The sequence below is a fragment of the Pleuronectes platessa genome, chromosome 13, assembly GCF_947347685.1.
Source record: "Pleuronectes platessa chromosome 13, fPlePla1.1, whole genome shotgun sequence".
Lineage (NCBI taxonomy): Eukaryota > Metazoa > Chordata > Actinopteri > Pleuronectiformes > Pleuronectidae > Pleuronectes > Pleuronectes platessa.
The window spans coordinates 25,641,844-25,663,773 of NC_070638.1; the positions used below are offsets into that span (position 1 = coordinate 25,641,844).

The window sequence follows — 21,930 nt, forward strand, 5'->3', positions numbered from 1 at the left end:
AACCCTAACTTTTTCGAAGAGCAATGAGCGTAACTTAATTGAACAGAACATTTATTCCGATACCTGAATTTATTTTAGAAATATTTAAATATCCTTGATGAAAAAAAACATGAATAAAAAATAAATCACTCACAACTGAAACTATAGATACAATTTACTCTTTAGCCCCGTTAACAAAAATTGCTCTTGAATAAATATTAACCATTTGGCACAGGATATATGTTACCAGCTCAACTGGATGGGATGTATTAGGTTAGTATTTAATCTTTTCCTCTATCATGTGTGTTTGTATTTATGAATTGCTCCCCAGGGTGGATCAAACAGTCTAAACACTAATATTGTACAATTACAAAATTACAATTGACAATTACAAACCGATATTCTTTAATAACTAGTCAAACAGAAAACACTAAAAGTGATATTGAACAAAAGATATGTTAAAACCTAAATTTAAACTGCGTATTAAATATTTGAATTGAATACAAATTGTTATATATAATTAATCACAAAAAGGGTAACAGTCCTGTATACCATCTAGAATGTCTTAATTATCTATAGAATTAAAGAAACAGAAGCACTAAAGGCCTATGTATGGTACTCCGAGTCCGTTACGGACGGATCGGACGGACTCTTTTTCATTTATGGTTCTCCGAACTGTGGGTGCTGAAAACAATTCACCGCCAGAACAGTAGGGCCGCAACGGAAGACGAGCTTAGAGAAGCCTACCTCATGACGTATGTAGAAGAAGTACATGATAGTTTTTTTACCTCCTCCCGGCTTTCCTCACACACAGTGAACAATGGCAACTAACAGACAAAGTCTGTTGATAGGATTTGGAGTTGCTTGACATGGAAGAGGACTTGCTTGGCACGAGCTTAGAGAATGGTAGTTGACTCGGAACACACGTAGAAAGGACATCTTTAGCTGAAATAAAGTGACACCCATCGGGTCAAAATGCTTATGTTATTGTTTCTTAACGCAGCGTTTCCCCAGTCTTGTTTCCACACTGCGTTGCTAATTCAGTGTCATGATAGCCGTGGAATTAAAGTCATGACAGCGGGTTTTTGCGCTGTTACCACCGCAGTTAGCATGGTGGCTAGCACGCTAGCGCCGTTATGACAGGGTGTTATAACGGTTTGTGACCGTACACACATGCCGTTAGTGATCTAACCAGTCACAGTAAGCCGGACAACTCTGCTGGCTTAACACACTTGTCACATTAATCGTAGATTCATAGTTGTGTTTGGGTTTATTGTGCTATAGGGAATGAAACATGAAGATTGAGGTCCGGAAATGTGAGATTCCGGAAATTATGTCGTTCGGAAATGCTGTCGTTAGCAGACCAATCACAGCTAAGGGCTATCCTTAGGCTCTCGGCCATGCCGACTTGTAGTTAGAAAAATCAGAGCTCTCCGAGGAGCTTGGAGAGGGCGTTTCACGGTGGAAAAGGCGTTGCCATGTGTCCGTGCCCAACAAAATTGGAGAAGCATACATAGGCCTTAAATAGACTCAAAATGTCTGATTACTAGAAATCACACTTGTTACAGCAGTAAGGATTTGTCATCAGATAGAAACAGACATGGATGGCACCACCCACAGGGGTGAAATCATGCTATCTAGGTCATATTCTAAGAAAGATTCGCAACATCTGCTTGAAACAAGAAATGGTTAGGTGAAGAAATTGAAGGTACCAGATAAACCCCTTTTTTATAAGCATGCAATTAGGGTAAATAGAGTACGGATTCATCCTTAATACATTTCCAATCAGTGATTTATTTTCTCCATATTTTAGAAAAGAGACCTAAATTCTGCCCCTTTCTTTTTTTCTTCTTTAGTGAGTGACATGTGGCATGGAGTGTGAGACTTGAATGTTTCATACAGTTTTTCTAATAACCCACACATTGGCGTGTATCCAAGCATAAACGTGTTATCAAAGGTTTATCACTTTTGCATTCATCCCCATACCATCTTTTCATATGCGATGTCAGGACCCATATAATGTGATGTACAGCTGTGTCCAAAAGTTTTGAGAATGACAGTATTGGTTTTCACAAAGTGTCTTGCTTCAGTGTTTTTAGATCTTTTCATCAGATATTTCTATGGTATACTGAAGTACAATTACAAGCATTTATAAGATGCATTTATTTATTTGTCCCAAACACATGCACAGACATGCACAGGCACACTCATCCAGGTAGGGAAATTTAACCTCTGCTTTTAACCCATCTGGTGCAGGACACACAGAGCAGTGAGCGACCATGTACGGCGCCCGGGGAGCAGATGTTGGGGGAGTAAGGTGCCTTGCTCGGGGGCACTAGACAGGGTAGGGAGAATCCTCTTGGACTTTTGGACAGATCAATCCAGGTTCGTCTTTTGTTGTTTCTCCGTGGAGTCGAACCAGAGACGAACCAGAGACCTTTTCTGCCCATAGTTCAAGTTTCTGCCACTAGTCCACCACTAGATCTTATTGACAATTACATTGACAATTACATTAAGTTTAGCAAAAGAGTCAATATTTGCCACATCCTGACTGATGGCAGCCCATACTTGCATAATTAATGCTTGGACTTTGTCAGAATTTGTGGGTTTTTGTTTGTCCACCCGCCTCTTGAGGATTGACCACAAATTCTGAATGGGATTAGGTCTGGGGAGTTTCCTGGCCATAGACCCAAAATGTCGATGTTTTGGTCCCCGGGCCACGTAGTTATCACTTTTGTCTTATGGCAAGATGTTCCATCATGCTGGAAAAGGCATTGTTTGTCACCAAACTGTTCTTGGATGGTTGGGAGAAGTTGCTCTCGGAGGATGTTTTGGTACCATTCTTTATTCATGGCTGTTTTCTTAGGCAAAATAGTTAGACAGCCCACTCCCTTGGCTAAGAACCAACCCCACACATGAATGGTCTCAGGATGCTTTACTGTTGACAAGACACAGGACTGATGGTAGCGCTCACCTTTTCTTCTCAAGACAAGCTTTTTCCAGATGCCGACAACAATTGCAATTCCAACAACACATTCATCAAATTGTTCTTGTATGATTACAATACTGTGCATGTAAAATAGTTAACTATATTGCACATTAAACTACATTAATACATTTATAATCCAACAAAAGATTAAATACAATTGAGCATCAAGGTAAATCTGATTGTCACTGTAGGAAGATTCATCTCTAGAGCTTAACATTTAGTGAGTAGAATTTAGGGCAGAAAAGTTAGAATTGAGAGTCCAGGAGCCATTATTCATCACAGTTCATGTAGCAGTTCACATCTGTTCTGAAGTTTCTTCATGTTCTGCAGATTAAAGCACAGTGTTAGAAATTATTTTACACAACACTATTTAACTTTAGCTCACACCTACAACTCTGAAATATGTAGACATGTTACCACTGGCTTTTCGGATTATTAAACATGAACTTTACATCAGATGCTCAAAGCTAACTGAGATATAATCTAGTTCTCAGAGCAGTCTTGGGTCAGTAGCCAGTGTAAGTGGGACGTGTATACACTCCTTGAGTTGGAGGTCAGAGGTGAGACCCGACTCCTCTCTTTGATCAAAATATTGTTACGTCTCAGCCTGGCTCCAAAGTGCCAAGATGGAGCTTCGAAAACTCTCGGCTTCAAAACAGGAGTTCACAAACCAATGGGTGGTGTCACGCTAGGTTGCCACAACGTCAAGGTGTGTCTTCTTCAAGGCAAGGTCAAAGGCATTGCCTTTAATCCATCAATCCATTAATATACTCCTTTAAATCGCTTCATATAGACTTAGATGGCTATATGGATATATCATATACATATTGACAGTCTTTGATATGTTATTAAGAAAAACAGGGAATTAAGAAAAGAGGAAGAAGACAGTAGATGGACATATTGGATCAGAGACTTTATATTTGGCGTTTATTCACGTAAGAATTGGGACAGCTTTATCAGGAAGCTATCTGGTGGAAACTGGAACTCCTCAGGACAGTGTCATTAGTTTAATATTGTTTTCAAATATGATGAATGATGTGTTCTCTCAAGTTCAGGTTGATATTGGGCGGCCCCTCTTTGCTGATAATGGAGCCTTGTGGAAAGGGGAAGGAATATTCATCATATAATGGGAGAAAATACCTTTGGTTGAAAATGGTTATATTCCTGCGGTTTTAAGTTCTCAGTTTAAAAATCTGTATCATTAGTGTTCACTAGTAAGAGAGGGTTGATACACTACTAGGTATGAAAACATAATAGAGCATTGCGTGTTTTCACAAAAGAGCCAGAGGGGGCAAACTGGCTCTTTTGATAGTAAAGGTTGCTTACCTCTGGCCTAGCATATCGACCCAAGATTGTTTTTTGTTCGTAATGAAATGACACATGTCCCTACCAATTTTTTTACATGTTCAATCATGTTATTAGGGCTGCTCTTTAGGTGGCACTTTTCAGCTATTTGCCCCGCCCATTCCTTAAAATCATATGAATGACTTCAGGGGGGGGGACTGTTTTTACAAACACGTGTAGTAAAAGGGAGATTGAACAAAGTACACTGGAGTTTCGGCAATTTCGTGTTTCATAGCGACTTGTTGAAATTTGAAGCCAAACCACTAACATGGTGTTAGACAAAAACTCACAGTTCTTTTAAGACTTCATCATCAATGTCTTGAGGCCCTTCTTATTAAGTTTAACATAGTTGCGGTCAAAGACCGTGGAGAAGTACATCAAAGTTTAAGATCTGCAAAAAACAAGACATTTCCTGTTGCCAGCATGGGGCGCTGTGATTTTAAGTTATGATTTCTGTGTAGACGTCAGGCTGGGACTCGTGTCATACATTGGAGTTTGGAGTCAATTGGACCACGTATGTCCAAGATATACCAGCCTTTGTTTTGATGGTGAATAACAAAATCTTGACGCCACACTACGGTCACACCTTGTTGTTTTTGTGTTTTTCTTAGGTCACTATTGGGAAGTAGCAGGATATCCAGCCAGTCTACAATAGACTCCATGAATGAGGACATTGAGGAAACATTTTCCAAACGAGACATGCCTATCAACTTCCCAGGTTCAACACAATAATCACTTTTGTCTACAACAATTATACACACAGAAAAATGCATGCTTACAATTTCCTTGCTTTTGTTCTAGTACTTGTTGGTCTTGATTGCTATAACAATTTTTTAGATTATACTTTACGATTGTTACATGACACTACGTTTATTTAAACTAAATGCAGTATAATACAGTTACATGTCATAATGACTGAGTGTCCCAGCTATCTATGGAAGATAGCTTTAACATGCTGTACTTTTTGTCCTTTTTGTGTTTTTTACCCCTTGCCAGATGTGAAAGGGAAGAAAGACACTGTGAAAGAATTGGTTACAGAAGAAATGTTAAAAGAAGTCATAGACGTCTACCTCTCTGAGACGGACAGCATTTCACTGCTGGACATACCCTGCTATGTTGTGTCAGTGGATACTGATGATGCAGAAGTTATCCTGTAAGCAAAGTAGTCCTTCTTATGAATTTCCTGACCACTTAAAATATGTTTTGACTGAAGAAGAGAGTTTATACAAAGGGACACATACTAATGCAGAACTGCAGAGACTTAGGTATTAAAAAGTCCTGATTAGTGACGATTCTACGGCGATTACACAGATAGCTGTGGCTATGTGAGTCAAATTGATCAGTTTTTATCTTTTGGTTTAAAAAAGTTGGTCTCATATTCACCTTGTTATTACAGAGAGAGAAACAATCAGTATGCTGAAGTTTGCAGGAACAGAATGGGCAATGATCGATCAATGCAGACACTGAACGAAGCAGTGAAGAACAAACATGTCCAGATCGATGGCATGGTAATGGTGGACACAGGTAAGGATCATTATTTTTTCTCACAGTTTACAATCTTAATGTTATTGAGTGTTAATATGATGTGTCTTGTCCAACATATCACTGCTCTGGTTCAATCAGAGTTCAGTGCATGTCTAAAAGTAGCTATGGTCAGAGAGTTGCTGGTGAACAAGCCCAACACCCTTTTTCCAGTGTCTAAGATACAGTCATTGCTTTGTACTAAACCCAAATATCTTTAGTGCTCTATAACAGAAAAGTATTAAATCTGTAAATATTCACATTTGAGAAGATGAAAATGATAAATAATACACTTATTCTTAAGCAATTACCCAATTATGAATCGAGATATTGAGAAATTGTTGCAGCTTAAGTTTGTGCCTACTAACTTACACTTACAAATAGAGTATGTTCATTGTTTCATCTGTACTGTATACAGAGGTGTAAAGTAATGAATTACATTTACTCATGTTACTGTAATTGAGTAGTTTTTTTGTGTACTTTGTAATTTTTTGAGTAGTTTTTGAAATGGGTAATTTTACTTTTACTTAGGTAGATCTTGACTGAAGTATTGTACTTCGCTACATTGGAAATTACATCCGTTACTGAGTAAAAAAAAACATAGTTCATGGCGCAAGGCAATTCTCACTGCAGTGGTAGATGCTGCATAGAGTGGATGACGTTCCCTAACGTGCATGTTCAACATATGAAAACTTATCGTAAAGTTCACTGTTCGCGAAAAATATGCGCGACATGCAGAACACTGCACAGGGAGCCACTGCAGAGCGGCTGCAGAGCGGCTGCAGAGCTGCGGGTTGTCGACCCCTGGCTACGGCGAAAGAGCGACTTGTTTACTGCTCCGCCGTTAAAGAGATGCGGACGTCAACACGTTAGTTCGGCTATAATATTAGTTCCGCCTCGCATTTTCCCCTCCCGGTCGCGCGCCCCACCTGTTATGCCTCCGCACCACACAGTTTGAGAATCATTGCGCTACACCCTAGAACATTTGGAGCTCTATGCAAGCTACACTCCTGGCGCCCCCCCTTTATATTTTTTTCAAATGATTTTCCACAAAAACCGAATTGTAACTTTCAGACGGTATTTTGCCCTGTAAGACTGCTTTATTTTCAAATAAACACAACAACGATCGCAACGACATGGTGCAAGCGTTCGATTTATTTGTCATTAAGTTGCGTTCAGTTCAACGTTCTCATAAAAATGAACGTGTTTAATGAACGCGTTCTTTTGAACAACACTGCCTGAAACTCAATAGTCTACTGGCCTACCTGCCTCGGCCGCCTGCGAGCGATTCTTCAGCTGTGCTGGATGCTGTTCACTGCTGTTCAAACTCAACAAGAGATTATACACTAGAGCTCTAAAGGTGGACCAAAGTTTAACCAAAAGTTTAAATATACAGTGGGACAGCGGCATTTTAACTTTTTTATTTTAGCTGTCATGTGGTTCATGTCTTGACATGTCCTCCCAGAACTTCTTAAATGTTGCGTTGAAATGTTAAATGTTTAGTGTTTGACATTTTTAATGTCATTGCACTTATATATGTAAAGATTCTCCTTTAATTAAAAATAACTGTTTTTGGATTGGATTTATGACCCCTTGTCCTTTTTGCACTGTATAGGATCGGCCCCCATCAAGTTGTTGAAAGTAACTAAGTAACTTTTACTTAAAGTACATTTTAAATGAACTACTTTTTACTTTTACTTGAGTAGATTTTTGGATGGGTACTTTTACTTGTACTTAAGTAAAATGTCATCAAAGTAAAGGTACTTTTACTTGAGTACAATATTTTAGTACTTTTTACACCTCTGACTGTATATAATCAACACTTGTTTACACAGCCACGACTGTCAACAACTGGGACATGTATGACACTCTGTGCAGCCCTGAGCAGGATGACACTGTGCACAGTCCTGAACCAGAGAAACCTACCTATCCAGATGCTGTCGTGAACATCAGCAGAGGTGCAGAGAGGGGCATGTCATTGGGCAGCACAGCCAGCATAGGTAACAATCAAAGACACTCTGCTTCTGTCTGGGGTTTTTCATGTATAATTCCAGCCTACATAATGATGTTACTGTGGATTATTTACTGGTGTACATGTACAGAAAAATGTACACTATATCATTACAAAGCATAAATTAATTCAAATTGTATTTGTGAAAGGCTTATTGACAAAATAGATCATCTTAAGGCACTTAACATAGTAAGGTTGAGACCTTAGAGAATTATAGAGAAACTCAACAGTTCCGTTAACGAGGAAACTGTGGAGAGAAAAAAACTGGAAGAAACCTCCAAAACCTCTAGGGGTCGTCAACCCGCGACTCTGAGGACCTCTGCAGTGGCTCTCAGTCTGTTCATATTTTTCGTGAACGATGAACTGAACTGATAGTGATAGCAGTCACTACAGCGAGAGTAAACATCACTCAAAAATGTTTGTTTGTGTGTGTGTGCTCCCAGACAGCACGCACACACACACAGGGTCCCCCCCCCCACCTGAATCAGCCGGTCAGTGACTTTGTTGAAGAACAGTGGAAACAGTGAAAACACAGACTGTCTCTGGTCACAGCGTCTCATGATCATGATGATCAGAGCAGAAGCCTGCAATTGGTTTGTACCGAGTTGGAGTTTCTGTGTTCTCCTTCACACTGCTATCACTTAAACTAATAAACACTCATCACTAGTTATCACGACCTGATCAGTACATCAAGTAACTTAGTGTTTGTTTGATTCGCTCCAGAGTTTATGAGGCTGTATTTAAACATCCTGAAAAATGACTCGTCAACATGTTTTGCTCGGTACAAAACAAGACAAACTTACAATACATGATTGTAAGTTTGTCATCTAAATCATCCAAATAATTTTTTTTAACTTGAACTAGTTCATTTTTGTATCAATGAAGTTTGTTAGAAAAATTAACTATGAACTTGAACTAGTTAAATTTTATCTGCATGAACTGAACTTTGAACTAGTTATTTTTAAGTGTGAACTGGCACAACACTGAGTATAGAAATATATATAAAACATTATAAGCTGTGTTATCAAATATGTTTTGCAGCTCCAGACAAATTTTATTTGGTCGAAGAAGGGGCAAAATATCTCTTTTGATAGTAAAGGTTGCCGACCCCTGCTATAGACTCACTGTAGGCAGCCATCCGCCTCTACCAGTTGGAATAATCATCCTGTAATGATTCAGATTAAGATTTGCAACAACTGTTATGTATAAATGTTCTTACATTTTTCTTCAGCCAGTGCTGCTAGCTCACTGAAGGATGTGGAAGTGTTTGGAAACACCTTGAATTCTGAGTCAGACCTGCAGCTTATCATGCATTCAGAGAATTTCCAATACTGCTTACTGGTAATGGAGAGATGCATCCTTGGAAATATCTTTCAACCTAACCTGGCTGTACACAGACAGCTGCCTGTACTGGAAGGTAACACACATTTACATACATTCTTCCACTTTAGAATCACTGATGCACAAGCGTGTGTATACAGGTGGCAATGGAAGTAAATTAACCTGCTTAGTGGTCAGACCCAGCTGTGATCACTGATTGTTTCAGACCCAGACAGTCCGGTGAAGCCTGGGACCATGGAGCAGAGGAAGGAGGATGCAGAACGTTGTGGGTCTCCTGCTCTGCAGCGTCTGTGGACTTTCAGCTGTGAGCTCAGCAGAGGACACAGTGTTAGCAGCATGGCCTGGAACAAGAAGAACCCGGTAAAGGCTATGTGTGTGTAGGAGGATGATTTGCCTGTTCCTGTGTCTGAGGACGATTGACCAAGCTTTGCTTGGACAATTGTTTTTTATTCAAGGGCAAACAGCTTTCACTGACCACAGCAGACCTTTGGTTTAATTTAATCAGTGAACTAAACCTAATAACTGGGTTGAGATCATGTAGTATAGGTAAAGAGGGATGACGCGTCTCCACACTCCTACCACTATCCAGAAATTAAGCTAAAATGTCCTGGATATGAACGCCACCATCTTGCACATTTGCAGCCAGATTCTGCGCATTAGTTATCGGGGATGGAACAGCGATAGGGAGGTCCTGTCAATGGCAGGATTTATTACCTAAACTGCAGCCAGCTATAAGGCGGCGACAGATGTGCTTTGGCTTGACTTTTTGGGAGCAGTTATGTCATGCCTCTTTATAGAAATATGATAGCAGGGTAATCCAGATGTGCCGATAATATGTTATAAATACATCCAACATACAGTGGAGGTAAATACAATTTTCAATTGTGTTGCACGATGGATGTAAAAAGGCAGATTTTACAACACTAATGACATTTTGCAGACATAGTGTACAGAAATTTTTCTCAGTAGTTTTCATTGCATCGCATTGAGGTCTGTGCATTAGCCAAAGTAACTAAGAACATTTTTCATCATCTGCAGGAACAGCATTTTGTTCAGATGCTATTAGAAGAAAGTGAGACAGTAAATCGCATCTGTCCTTGGATGTTAAATAATTTAATTATTCTACTGATTAAGAGATATCTTCTTGTGCTCTGGTAGGACCTCCTAGCCGTGGGTTATGGTGAATTGGTTTCCAGTGACCTGAAACCTGGCCTGGTGTGCTGCTGGTCCCTCAAAAACCCCACAGTAAGTGTTTCTTTTTACCTTTATTTACTTTCCATGACTTCCAGGCGTCACGCTACCTCAGTCAGCCACATACAATGTAAAGTAAATTGATGGGGGAGTTGTGATATGTGCTCATCCACAGTGGCCGGAGCGTGTTGTCCACTGTGACAGCGCTGTGACCTCTCTGGACTTCTCAGCTAACAACCCCAGTCAGCTGGCTGTGGGGATGCATGATGGCAGCATCGCTATCTACAATGTACAGAGTCAAGACAAAAAGTGGCAAGTGATCAGCAGCAGGTGAGGACTGTGTGTGTGTGTGTGTGTGTGTGTGTGTGTGTGTGTGTGTGTGTGTGTGTGTGTGTGTGTGTGTGTGTGTGTGTGTGTGTGTGTGTGTGTGTGTGTGTGTGTGTGTGTGCGCACGTGTTTCCGTTTGCAGCTCTGAGATGACGCACAGATAATAAAGCTCTTTTTGATGCTAGGTACAATGGTCCTCTTTGTGTCTTTGTCTCTGTGCAGCGAGTGTCCCAAGAAGCACTTGGGTCCAGTGCGGCAGCTCAGATGGACTCAACAAAAGTTGAGTTTAATAGGAGAGGAAAAGGTGGAGGTGCTCTTCTCTGTGGCTGCTGATGGTAGGATCAGCATCTGGTTTGTCCTCAACAGTGGCCTTGACTGCATAGGTACGTGTATTGAGCAGCAGGCGGTGATTTGAGCACTGTCAGTTCTGCTCAGAGTACATGTTGATAGACAATTAGACAATGAGTTTACATGAATTCAGATTTAACCTAGGGCTGCTCGATTATGGAAAAAATCAGCTTGAGCTGCTCCCCCCGCGACCCGACCCCGGATAAGCGGACGAAAATGAGATGAGAAAATGAGAATGAAATCCCGATTATTCAAACGATTACTTTTGAGTTTGAAAACATGATGCATTTATTCAGTATTTCTCTCCAAAAAAACACTTTTATAACTGAGAATCACGCCAGGAAACACTCTGAAGTTTCTGAGTTTCAATTTCTCCTGATTTTCCTCTCATTATTAAATATCCCCATCTGCCCCCCACTACATGTACACAAGCAGACAGACAGAGAGAGAAAGAGGGGGGGGGGATGGCTATGAGGCCCATTATAATTTACCCCGGAGAAATGCGGGTCCGTTGTGAACAGCCAGGCGGCTGCGCGCTTGAGAATGGAATAACCCGCCGTTATCTGGTTAACTGAGCTAAGTATCATCAATTAACTCTTAGTTTCAGATGGTTGAAAAGATTTGTTGTTTTGCCAAGTGGCGCAGATATCACCTTGTAGCAAATCTTGCACATTGTTTGGTGCTGCTTCTTGGATTCTTCGAACCTGAAGTGTTCCCATACAAGATAACTTTTTTTACCCTTTTTGTTGATCAAACTGGGCTGCCCTCCCTCTGCCATTTTCCACTCGCGCTGTTTTTTAAATACCGGTCACCAAACACACATCTCGACTCCTTCACTTTACAGCTGCTTGAGAGTGCCAGTCAGCAGGGCCGCGTTGAATGCTTTGGGGGAAGGACTGAATTGCGAATGCGTGTTTCTTTCGGGAAAAAATGCCAAATAAATCGTTTGGACTCGATTATATTAGTTTGGAGATCGTTTGAACCAAAAATCTAAATCACGATTAAAATTAGATTAATTGCACAGCCCCAATTTAACCCATTCACTAACCTGATGAAGGAGTTCATTTAGATCTCACTCTTTACTTTACTTTAAACGTTAGCTTTCCATAAATACTAAGACATTGATACACTTGTTCTATTTATGGTTAACACTGTTAACCATGTACAGATTGTTTATGCCTGGGAGGAAAACAGTCATTTATAAATATGAGCTATACAAATATATTTTGATTGATTGAAACATATATGCTCAGAATAAGTACACTACAATACAATCAACAGCTGATGCATTTGAAAATGTATAATTTTACATTTACAGTTTGTCTTGTTAAATATGTTATGAGAATGTGTTAAATTAATATTCATACTTAGCTTCCCTGTAAAGAAAAAAAACCATACATCAAATGATAAAAATGTTGGTGTATTGTTATTACATGATTATCCAAATCAGTTCTGCATCTTCTTTCGTAGACCTTATGAAGCTCAAGAGGATTCATAATATGAAGAAGAAGGCTGGAAGGAACAAAGACAAGACAGAAAGTGTTCTGTCAGCACTGACTCCTGGTCTGTGCTTTGACTTCCATCCAACAGTAAGTTTGTAGCAGGGATCCAGCAGATTATAGTCTTAATGCAGACGAGCTACAGTAGTGTACTGTACTACAAAGATTGTTTCTGATTGCTGACATGTTTATGCAGTTCCAGTTATTAGTTGCACAGGATGTGTGTTTCTCCTACTCTGATACAGTTGCAAAGAAATATTCAACCCCCTCACCTCAATATACATTATAGTGATGTGGATGACAGATAATGACAATAAATGACAAAAAAACCTCATCAAACAACAAAAGATATTTGTTGTTGCGTATTTTAGTTATTTTGACAACAGAAGTTGACTTAACTTTGAAGTTCAAATGAAAAATGTAACTCTTTCAACACATGTGCATGTGCAGTATTATTCAACCCCCCAGCTTCAGTACTTTGTGGCGCATCCTCTAGCTTTTATGACTTCTTAAAAACGTTTTCGATAAGTGCGGACAAGCTTCTTACACCTCTCGATTGTAATCTTTGCCCATTTTTCAAGTGCAAAAGCCTCTGGATCAGTGATGTTTGATGGCTTCCATGCTGCAACTGCCTTCTTTAAATCCTACCAAAGATTTTCAATCAAATTTGAATCTGGTGACTGTGAATGCCACTCCAGGACGTTCCAGGATCTTTTTCTCAACCAAGCTTTGGTGGACTTGGAGGATTTGCTTTGGATCATTGTCTTGCTGGAAAGTCCAATGATCACCAAGGTTTAATTTGTCAACACAAGGAATCACATTCCTCTTTAAAATGGCCGGGTATTTCTGTGAATCCATGATGCCATGTACACAATAAAGATTGCTAGTTCCTGCCGCAGAAAAATAGCCCAACATTATATTTGACCAACCTCCATGCTGGACTTTGGGGATGGTATTCTTATGGTCATAAGCTTGGCCTTTCAGACGCCAGACATACCGCTGGTCCATACGTCCAAACAGTTCCGGTTTCAGCAGTCCATAGAACTGTCACCAAAAACTCAGTAGTCTTATCCAAATTCCTCCTGGCATATTCTAGTCGACTTTTGATGTTCCTTGTGGTCAAGAGCTGAGTGTGTCTTGAAGCCGGCCATGAAGTCCTTTTTATTCAGTGCACGTCTTATAGTTGCCACTGACGCACTTGTACCAGCCTTCATCCGGTCATCCTGTAGGTGTCTTGCAGTCACACAGGGGTTTATCTGAGTTGTTCTGACTAAGTTGCTGAGGGTCATGGATGAAATGTTGGGCTTTCTTCCACGGCCAGGCAGGTTTGAAGCTGCTCCATAAGTTTTAAACTTCCTTATAATGTTCCCGAATGTCTCTTGGAATATAATTTTTTGTGGAAATCTTCTTCTACCCAAGGCCTTTCAGGTGTGATGAAATAATCTCCTCTCTCAGCTTTTGTGGAAGCTCCTTTGTCTTTCCCATGATTGCAGTTCACCTTGAATACCTTCATGGGTGGGGTTTATATATGCATCACAGCTGAAGCAAATGAAGGATCAGTATAGAGTTCCCAAAGGCTTAATAATGTTTCAACTCAACTTTAGGACAAAAAAACTGTCAGACAGCTTTAAAAACAACAATATTATATAGGGGTCGAATAATTGTGACATGGCTATCTTAACAAAATATACTGCTACACACAAATACTACATCATGCATTTTCCGTGTTGATTTTCTGTATCACTCAACTCATAAAGAAGTCATCCGAAGCAGAATCTTGCTCAAAGAGCAAGATTCTGTCAACTTTAATTGATAAATCCTTAAAGTCTTTGGGGGGTTGAATATTTCTGATCTCAACTGTAGATGAATTAATGATTTGACTGTTGTCATCATGTCATCAGGACTCCAGTCTCTACTTGGCTGGAACGTGGGACGGTCACATCCACAAGTGCTCCTGTTCCAACAGTCAGCAGTTTCTGGAGACTTTCAGGAAACACTTTGTGAGTTCTTCAGGGTTGAAAAGCTCTACTACCCAAACAACTTTATAACCAAGATTATATTTTATTTCCTGTGAGTGTGTGCTCATAAAAACCATCAATGCTCAATAACACAACGCTTTGTTTAGTTGGCCCCTCATCTGTTTCCTGATGTTGCGACTTTTTGCTAGGTTTGTATTCAGTTATTACCACTTTCCGGTCAGACGCCATATGAGACTTCCAACATGCATATATTTATCATCTGATTACCATCAGTTGATTTGCTTCCAGGTCCCGTTGCACAGATTAGGTGGATGAATGTTGCATGGAGTCTAAATGCGTCTATATGAGGTGGTCTTACGTCCAGATCAAATCAAAAGTAGCTTTACGTATATTAAGTAAAATGATGTACAAGTTCAAAGTAGCAAAACAACAAACAGTAATTCAAGATAATCAACAAACTTAGGGCAAACCTGTTTCTCTGCGGCATCTGTCGTTTGTTGGACACCAGGTTCAATTAACCTCCTGCCAGCCGTCTGCTACATCATTGGCTGGTATTAGTCCCGGCCCATCAGCAACAGCCAAAACAGGCTCATTAGATATGGCTCCAACACCACTACTGTTGGTTGTTCAATTCACAAACGTTTTTGATGAGGCACTTTGTGTAAGCACCTCAGAAGCTCTGTAATGTTGATATCTTTTGCCCTATCAGTGTCCTGTGAACTGTGTCGCTTGGTGTCCACTCAGTCCTGACGTTTTTCTGAGCTGCTCCTCTGACTGGACCATCCAGCTGTGGAAGCAGGACCACCTTCATCCCATGTTAGGTTTCACTTCAGTCCAGAGGGCAGTGTACGACATCAAGTGGTCCCCAAAGTGGGCCACTGTATTTGGGGCTGTTAATGAGGGACAGCTCGAGATCTGGGACCTGAATTCAAGCGTGTGAGTCAGACCGAAATGACAACCAGTCTCATTAAAGTTAAGCCTTTTTGTTTCTGTGACATATCCCGTTTCTCTCCTTCAGCCTCGACCCAGTTGCTGTGCAACCTGCTGCCACTAGTGTGATGATGAGGTCCCTGCTTTTTGCCTCACACACAGGTAGTGTCCTGGTAGGAGACAGCGAGGGACAAGTGACAGTTTACCAGCTCAAGAACCTCAGTGTGGGAGAGAGCAGCCAGGTAAAACTCTAGCACAAGTGACAAGGCACACTGGTACATTCTCAGGGTTGCCCAATACACACAGCTTGGATGCCAGACGAACTTAGCCCCGCCCACAACATTTGAAGTCGGGAAGTTCGGTCTGGAGTCGCTCCGTTGGGGAGAAATTATGCCCAAACAGAAACTGTTCGGACCAATCAGATTGTCAGGGCGGGCTTTATACGATGATGGACAGATGATCAACAGTAACGTAATCAACCACGTCATCAAAGTGCGCTTGGGTTGAATTTGTTTTCAACAAACATACCTGCCGCTGGAGAGCTGAGATGTATAGATGCTGCCATTGAGTCTGTTTTAGAAGACATCGACAGCGCATTCATTTTGAAAGAGGAATAGAGAACGCGGAGGCGAAGCCAAAGCGCCGTCCTAATCCCTATCGCGCCGGCACTTGGCTGTTCACACCTGACACTGAAGCAACGCTGAACCGCCGGGCAGCGCTAATAATATCACCCGTTGATCCAGTAGTATTCAAGCATATACTTACTTGTTGCTCCAACATTAAGCAACAGCGTTACAACATTTGTCTTTTTTGGTGTTGTCTTTATACATGTTCCGAGGATCATACAACTCACTGTACTTCTCCACTTCAATTATTAATTTAATGTCATCCATGTTGAAGAACTTCTCCGCTGTTTGCTCCGTTAAATGTCGGGTGTCGAGGGTAAATTACGTATTCTCCACTCAAGCCTATGTGGAGAATAAGGAGCCCCCCCCCCACTCTCTCTCTTCTCATCTTTATGACTGCTTGTGTGGCTGTAGTGGATGGGCAGAGGGGGACATTTAATAATGTCATTGGTAAAATTAAAACTCCAGGACAACAGAAGGGGGATTCAAATTATGGGATGCATATTTGATAATTTATATAATATAAAATCAATATCGTTTCAAATCATTTTTCAGTGTGTTTCCTGGCGCGATACGCTCGCGTCAAGCGCAAAAAATAGACTCGACACCGAAACGATCGCTGCACGGCGTGAGGCAGCCTTAGCGCAGCACGGCGCTTCAGCTTCCGGGGTGAACCCCGGCGTTAGTTAATAACTCACAATGCTAATTGACATAACAACTTTCAGTTACACTGAATCTGTTTAACAACTGTAGTTTATACCGCAATAGATTGTTACAAATCCTCTGAATTTCCCAGGATTATTATGACAATGTGGCAGTAACACACACTGACTTGAGGTAAAATGTTTTCCCAAGCCCTACCTTTTAAAATTGACATGGTGTAAATGTTTTTTATCCACCTCTTTCTGATGAACTCGATCAAAGACACCATACCCCACAGTCATTCTGGCTACATTTATCAGTAAACATAAACTCAATTTCTCATCATGGAGAGGGAGAGGCGGTGGTCTAGTGGCAGAAACTTGGACTATGGGCAGAGAAGGTCTCTGGTTCGTCTCTGGTTCGACTCCACGGAGAGACAACAAAAGACGAACCTGGATTGATCTGTCCAAAAATCCAAGAGTCTCCCTACCCTGTCTAGTGCCCCTGAGCAAGGCACCTTACTCCCCCAACATCTGCTCCCCGAGCGCCTGTACGCGGCTGCTCACTGCTCTGTGTGTACTGCACAAGATGGGTCAAAAGCAGAGATTAAATTTCCCTACCTGCATGAGTGTGCCTTTGCATGACTGTGCATGTGTTTGGGATGAATAAATGCATCTTAATCTTAATCTTAATCCTGAACACATAAACACAGAAATCCCACAAACCAAGAAAGAACGTTAATTCATTACTAAAATAACATCCAACTAAATGTAACCAGGACTCTTAACAGTCCCATAAGTCTTTGCACCCATGCTCTCCAATCAGAGTGACTGGCTCACCTATCACTACAATATAATTTGATCATCAAACCCCCATGCTTCACAGTAGGTATGCTGTTCTTTGGATGTAACTCGGCATTCTTTCTCCTCCAAACACGACAGGTTAAGTTTTTACCAAAAAGTTATATTTTGGTTTCATCTGACCATATGACATTCTCCCAATCCTCTTCTGGATCATCCAAATGCTCTCTAGCAAACTTCAGACGGGCCTGGACATCTACTGGCTTAAGCAGGGGGACACGTCTGGCACTGCAGGATTTGAGTCCCTGGCGGCTTAGTGTGTTACTGATGGTAGCCTTTGTTACTTTGGTCCCAGCTCTCTGCAGGTCATTCACTAGGTCCACTCATGTGGTTCTGGGATTTTTGTTCACCGTTCTTGTGATCATTTTGACCCCACAGGGAAAGATCTTGCGTGGACCCCCAGATCGAGGGAGATTATCAGTGGTCTTGTATGTCTTCCATTTTCTAATAATTGCTCCCACAGTTGATTTCTTCACACCATTGCAGATTCAGTCTTCCCAGCCTGGTGCAGGTCTGTAATTTCGTTTCTGGTGTTCTTTGACAGCTCTTTGGTCTTGGCCATAGTGGAGTTTGGAGTGTGACTGTTTGAGGTTGTGGACAGTTGTCTTTTATACTGATAACTAGTTCAAACAGGTGCCATTAATACAGGTAACAAGTGGAGGACAGAGGAGCATCTTAAAGAAGAAGTTACAGGTCTGTGAGAGCCAGAAATCGTGCTTGTTTGTAGGTGACCAAATACTTATTTTACCGAGGAATTTACCAATTAATTCATTAAAAATCCTACAATGTTATTTCCTGGATTCTCTCCCCCCATTCTGTCTCTCATAGTTGAAGTGTACCTATGATGAAAATTACAGGCATCTCTCATCTTTTTAAGTGGGAGAACTTGCACAATTTGTGGCTGTGCCCCACTGTACATGAAAACCAATAGTTTTTGTTGTGCTCCTTCCACACTTCCTTTTAATTGCAAAATATATTGAACAACTTACAGCAAATTCCATTCAGATTCCATTAAACAACGGAGTTACAGAACCAAGTCATTTATAGATTTTAATAATATCCTCTAACAATGTGGGTGTATTATCAAATCTTTGCAGTGAACTTGACTTTGCCACTAGACGCACAGAGCACACAGAGCGACCTTGAAATCACTTACAAAACATAAATAAAAAACATTTAAATTCCAAATAATATCCAAGAGTGGAGGTTAAAATCCACTGATGTGAGGTAATCGGTCCGATTGCTCTCAATAAATAAATACTGCTGCGACATTGTTGCGTAATTCCGCATGATGGATGCACGCGAATGGAAGGATGAGGAGGAAACAAGGGTTCAGCGATGTCTGATCAGCTGATTAAGATTGTAGTGATCTGTGATCTGTGATCACAGCTAAACTGAGTCCGGTATCACACAGATCGACTGACTGAACCAAACCATCCCAGTACAAACACAAGCATATAATAATAATTCTGTTAAATTCTATAGATTGTGGACATCACTGCTGTCTCTGAATGTAATAATCCTGCAGTTTGGATGATTAAAACACGAATATGAGATACAACAAGTTCCTCCATATTCTGACTATTTTTTTTTTTTGCCTCCAACTTTGAATCGGATCTTTTCTTATTTCAGGCTCCGTTCTCTCTATCGTCCTCACTCTCACTCACAGTATTAACAGCAGCAGCAGCAGTGTATCCATCTACTTTATTTATTAATGACATCACTGCTGCCCCATAATATCTCTCTTCACCTCCACCTCACTAACAAACTTCCCGATGTCAGTGTCAGAAAGTTTTCCTTACTCTTCTCATCGCTTGATGCTGTAACTGTCATGACTCACAATGGGTAACCCATAGGTCAGCAGCATAATTTAATATTCATGAGATGCTTTAAAATGAGCATTCACGGATGAATGTGGCCTTGTAGAGGGCGGAGTATGAGGCAGATCCAAGTACAACAATTTCCAGGTGGACTGTGATTTATAAAATGAAAATTAGATGCAGGTGTGCGTGCGCATGGTTTTATAAATCAGAATTTTCTTCTGCGTACGCCATTTCTGGCTTTTGTGGACACATACACACAGTTTCTCAGAGTACATATGTTTAGCTTCTCTCACCTCCTTGCTAAACCTGTATTTCAAATCTTTAAACCTGTCTCTGAATCCACTCCTGAACGCCTCTTCCTTCTCCAACCTTAACTTTTTGAGTTTGGCTGTGAACCAGGGTTTGTCATTTTTGTAACTCACCCTGGTGCGTGATGGAACAAAGCTGTCCTCACAGAAGCTGATATAAGAAGTCACATGTATGCAGGAGACACTGTGGCTTGTAAGCCTCTTCTAACCGTCCTCGCCGTGCACTTCACCCCAGCTGCCGTTTGCCATTCTTTTTGGAGGTTACTTGATGTCATCCTACGGTTGTTGAGTGACATTCAAATGAGTTGGTGGTCATCCCAGTGAGTGGAGAATTTTTTTCGTCCTCTGCCGGTCTGTAACTTTGTTGTCCCTAATGTCTGCTCATTGACCTTGTTCTTATGATCCGCCGCCTTTGAAATTTTAAGGATAGAACCGACGCTCACTGTTTACCTCTGCCAGTAAAACCTTTACTGGCTTACTCTAACTTTTCTTTTAAACTCTTTTGGCACGGTTAAGTCACTTTTTGTTATTCAAAATACTTTTGAGGTAGTACTAGCCCTGTTTCTGCCTTCCAGCTGGTCCTATTGCAAGAGGATAGTGATGACCACAGCACAGTTTTTTATACTTTTCTTCATTGAATAAGATTTGGTTCAGGTGATCACCAAATCAGTACGTCATTAAGTAGAATCAGGTCTGCCTTTATTGGAAACTGGACACTGGAATGGAATGTCTGCCCAACACATAGAGATGCTGATTTAAGACAAATTTGGAGTGTTCTCTTAATTATTTCCAGAGCTATATAAATACTGTCCATTTAATCATGACACATCTGCATTTCAAACTATGAAATCCTTGAATATTATTGACATGCTACCACTCTTCGTTGTGTTAATGTGCATTAGTTAGCTTTGAGACATTAAATGCAGTTTAGAAGTCAGCCAGAGACAAAGATATCTGATGACAATCGAAGGTGTCTCTGCATCTTTTCTTTCAGGTGGATATTCTAGAAGACCTCATCCGCTCTGCAGCTTCCAGATAGGAAGAAACCAAATGGCTGTCTCACTGGAATACATGTTTAAATACCATACAGGTGAACACATAGACATCTATGGGGTCTTGAGCCCCTGCCCTTTTTCTGGGATGCTTTCCTGCTGCTTCAGCACCAGGACAGACGCTCATTAAAGATCTGGTGTGTCAGAGTCTCTGTTCCTACTCACTCCTGCGCTCACTTTACACTTTAACAATGAACACCAGCACTGACGTTTACTTTCTGTTTGTTTGAATCGCTCTAGAGTTTATAACACACATGTTTAACCTGCTACACAACACAAGACGTAAGGGTTAGCGGTAACGCCGTATTTTAACGTCATTGTTGCAGAGGAAGCGACGCCCTGTTTATCCAGGAACATAAATATGAATTCAGCAGGTTTTTATAAAGATCAGTTCTAAGAGAAATGATTAGAAGACATCAGAGGGGCAGTTACTTGTTGACCAGTGGAGTATTGTGCCTCAGTGCAGTGGCTTTGCTAAGGGGGGCCAGGCGGGGCCACCTTGATACAGTAAAGGCTCAAACAAGAGTTTTTCATTTTAATCCTTAGGTGCAGCACACAAACTCAGTCTAAACTGAATGAATTACAAATCACTTTGCAGATCACTGACCAACGTCATTCACTTATTGTTGTAGTCAGATTTTTTAAAACCTTATTCTTTAAATTACAACACACTTGCAGTAACAGTCACTAATTCTTTTTAAAGCACTTTCTAAATAAAAGAGATTTCGTATTTGACTGATTTTATTAACTAATTAACTGATGAAAAGTAGCTATGTGCAGTGAAATGTAGGATGTGATACATTGAAACACATGAAGATGCATCGTTATTACCTTTCTTGTTTATCTTGTGAGAGTGAATACCAAAGAAAACCACTGTCTATTTGTGAACTATTAATTATTTACCAATTGAGTGAGTTTGAGGGTAATAAACTAAAGTGTTAAGTACGTCAGAGATGTTCTACTATATTCAACTTTAATAAAAATCATTTTTTTAAATAATTATGAGAAGTGCCATTATTCTCGCTTGAGCCCTTGCCCCTGCAAATGTCTCTGCAAGTTTCTGATAAATATCAAGAAATTAAAAAGAATACATTCATAAGTACAGAGTAGACATTTTGGAATCAGTTACTGTTAAAAGCAAACGTTTAAAGATTTTGTTA

At 40.6% G+C, this 21,930-nt stretch overlaps 1 protein-coding gene across 1 annotated transcript in view; it reads left to right on the plus strand.

Moving 5' to 3' along the window:
- Positions 1-21,710, plus strand: part of dnai4 (dynein axonemal intermediate chain 4) — a 34,619-nt gene extending 12,909 nt beyond the window's left edge. The window contains exons 4-17 of the mRNA XM_053437194.1: positions 4,924-5,030; positions 5,309-5,465; positions 5,709-5,836; positions 7,669-7,833; positions 9,076-9,261; positions 9,391-9,545; positions 10,344-10,430; positions 10,552-10,706; positions 10,926-11,086; positions 12,522-12,640; positions 14,452-14,550; positions 15,239-15,465; positions 15,548-15,701; positions 20,713-21,710. Coding sequence (XP_053293169.1) covers positions 4,924-5,030; positions 5,309-5,465; positions 5,709-5,836; positions 7,669-7,833; positions 9,076-9,261; positions 9,391-9,545; positions 10,344-10,430; positions 10,552-10,706; positions 10,926-11,086; positions 12,522-12,640; positions 14,452-14,550; positions 15,239-15,465; positions 15,548-15,701; positions 20,713-20,757 — 1,945 coding nt within the window. The 3' untranslated portion in view covers positions 20,758-21,710. The remainder of the gene's footprint in view (positions 1-4,923; positions 5,031-5,308; positions 5,466-5,708; positions 5,837-7,668; positions 7,834-9,075; positions 9,262-9,390; positions 9,546-10,343; positions 10,431-10,551; positions 10,707-10,925; positions 11,087-12,521; positions 12,641-14,451; positions 14,551-15,238; positions 15,466-15,547; positions 15,702-20,712) is intronic.
- The last annotated feature ends 220 nt before the right edge of the window (positions 21,711-21,930 follow it).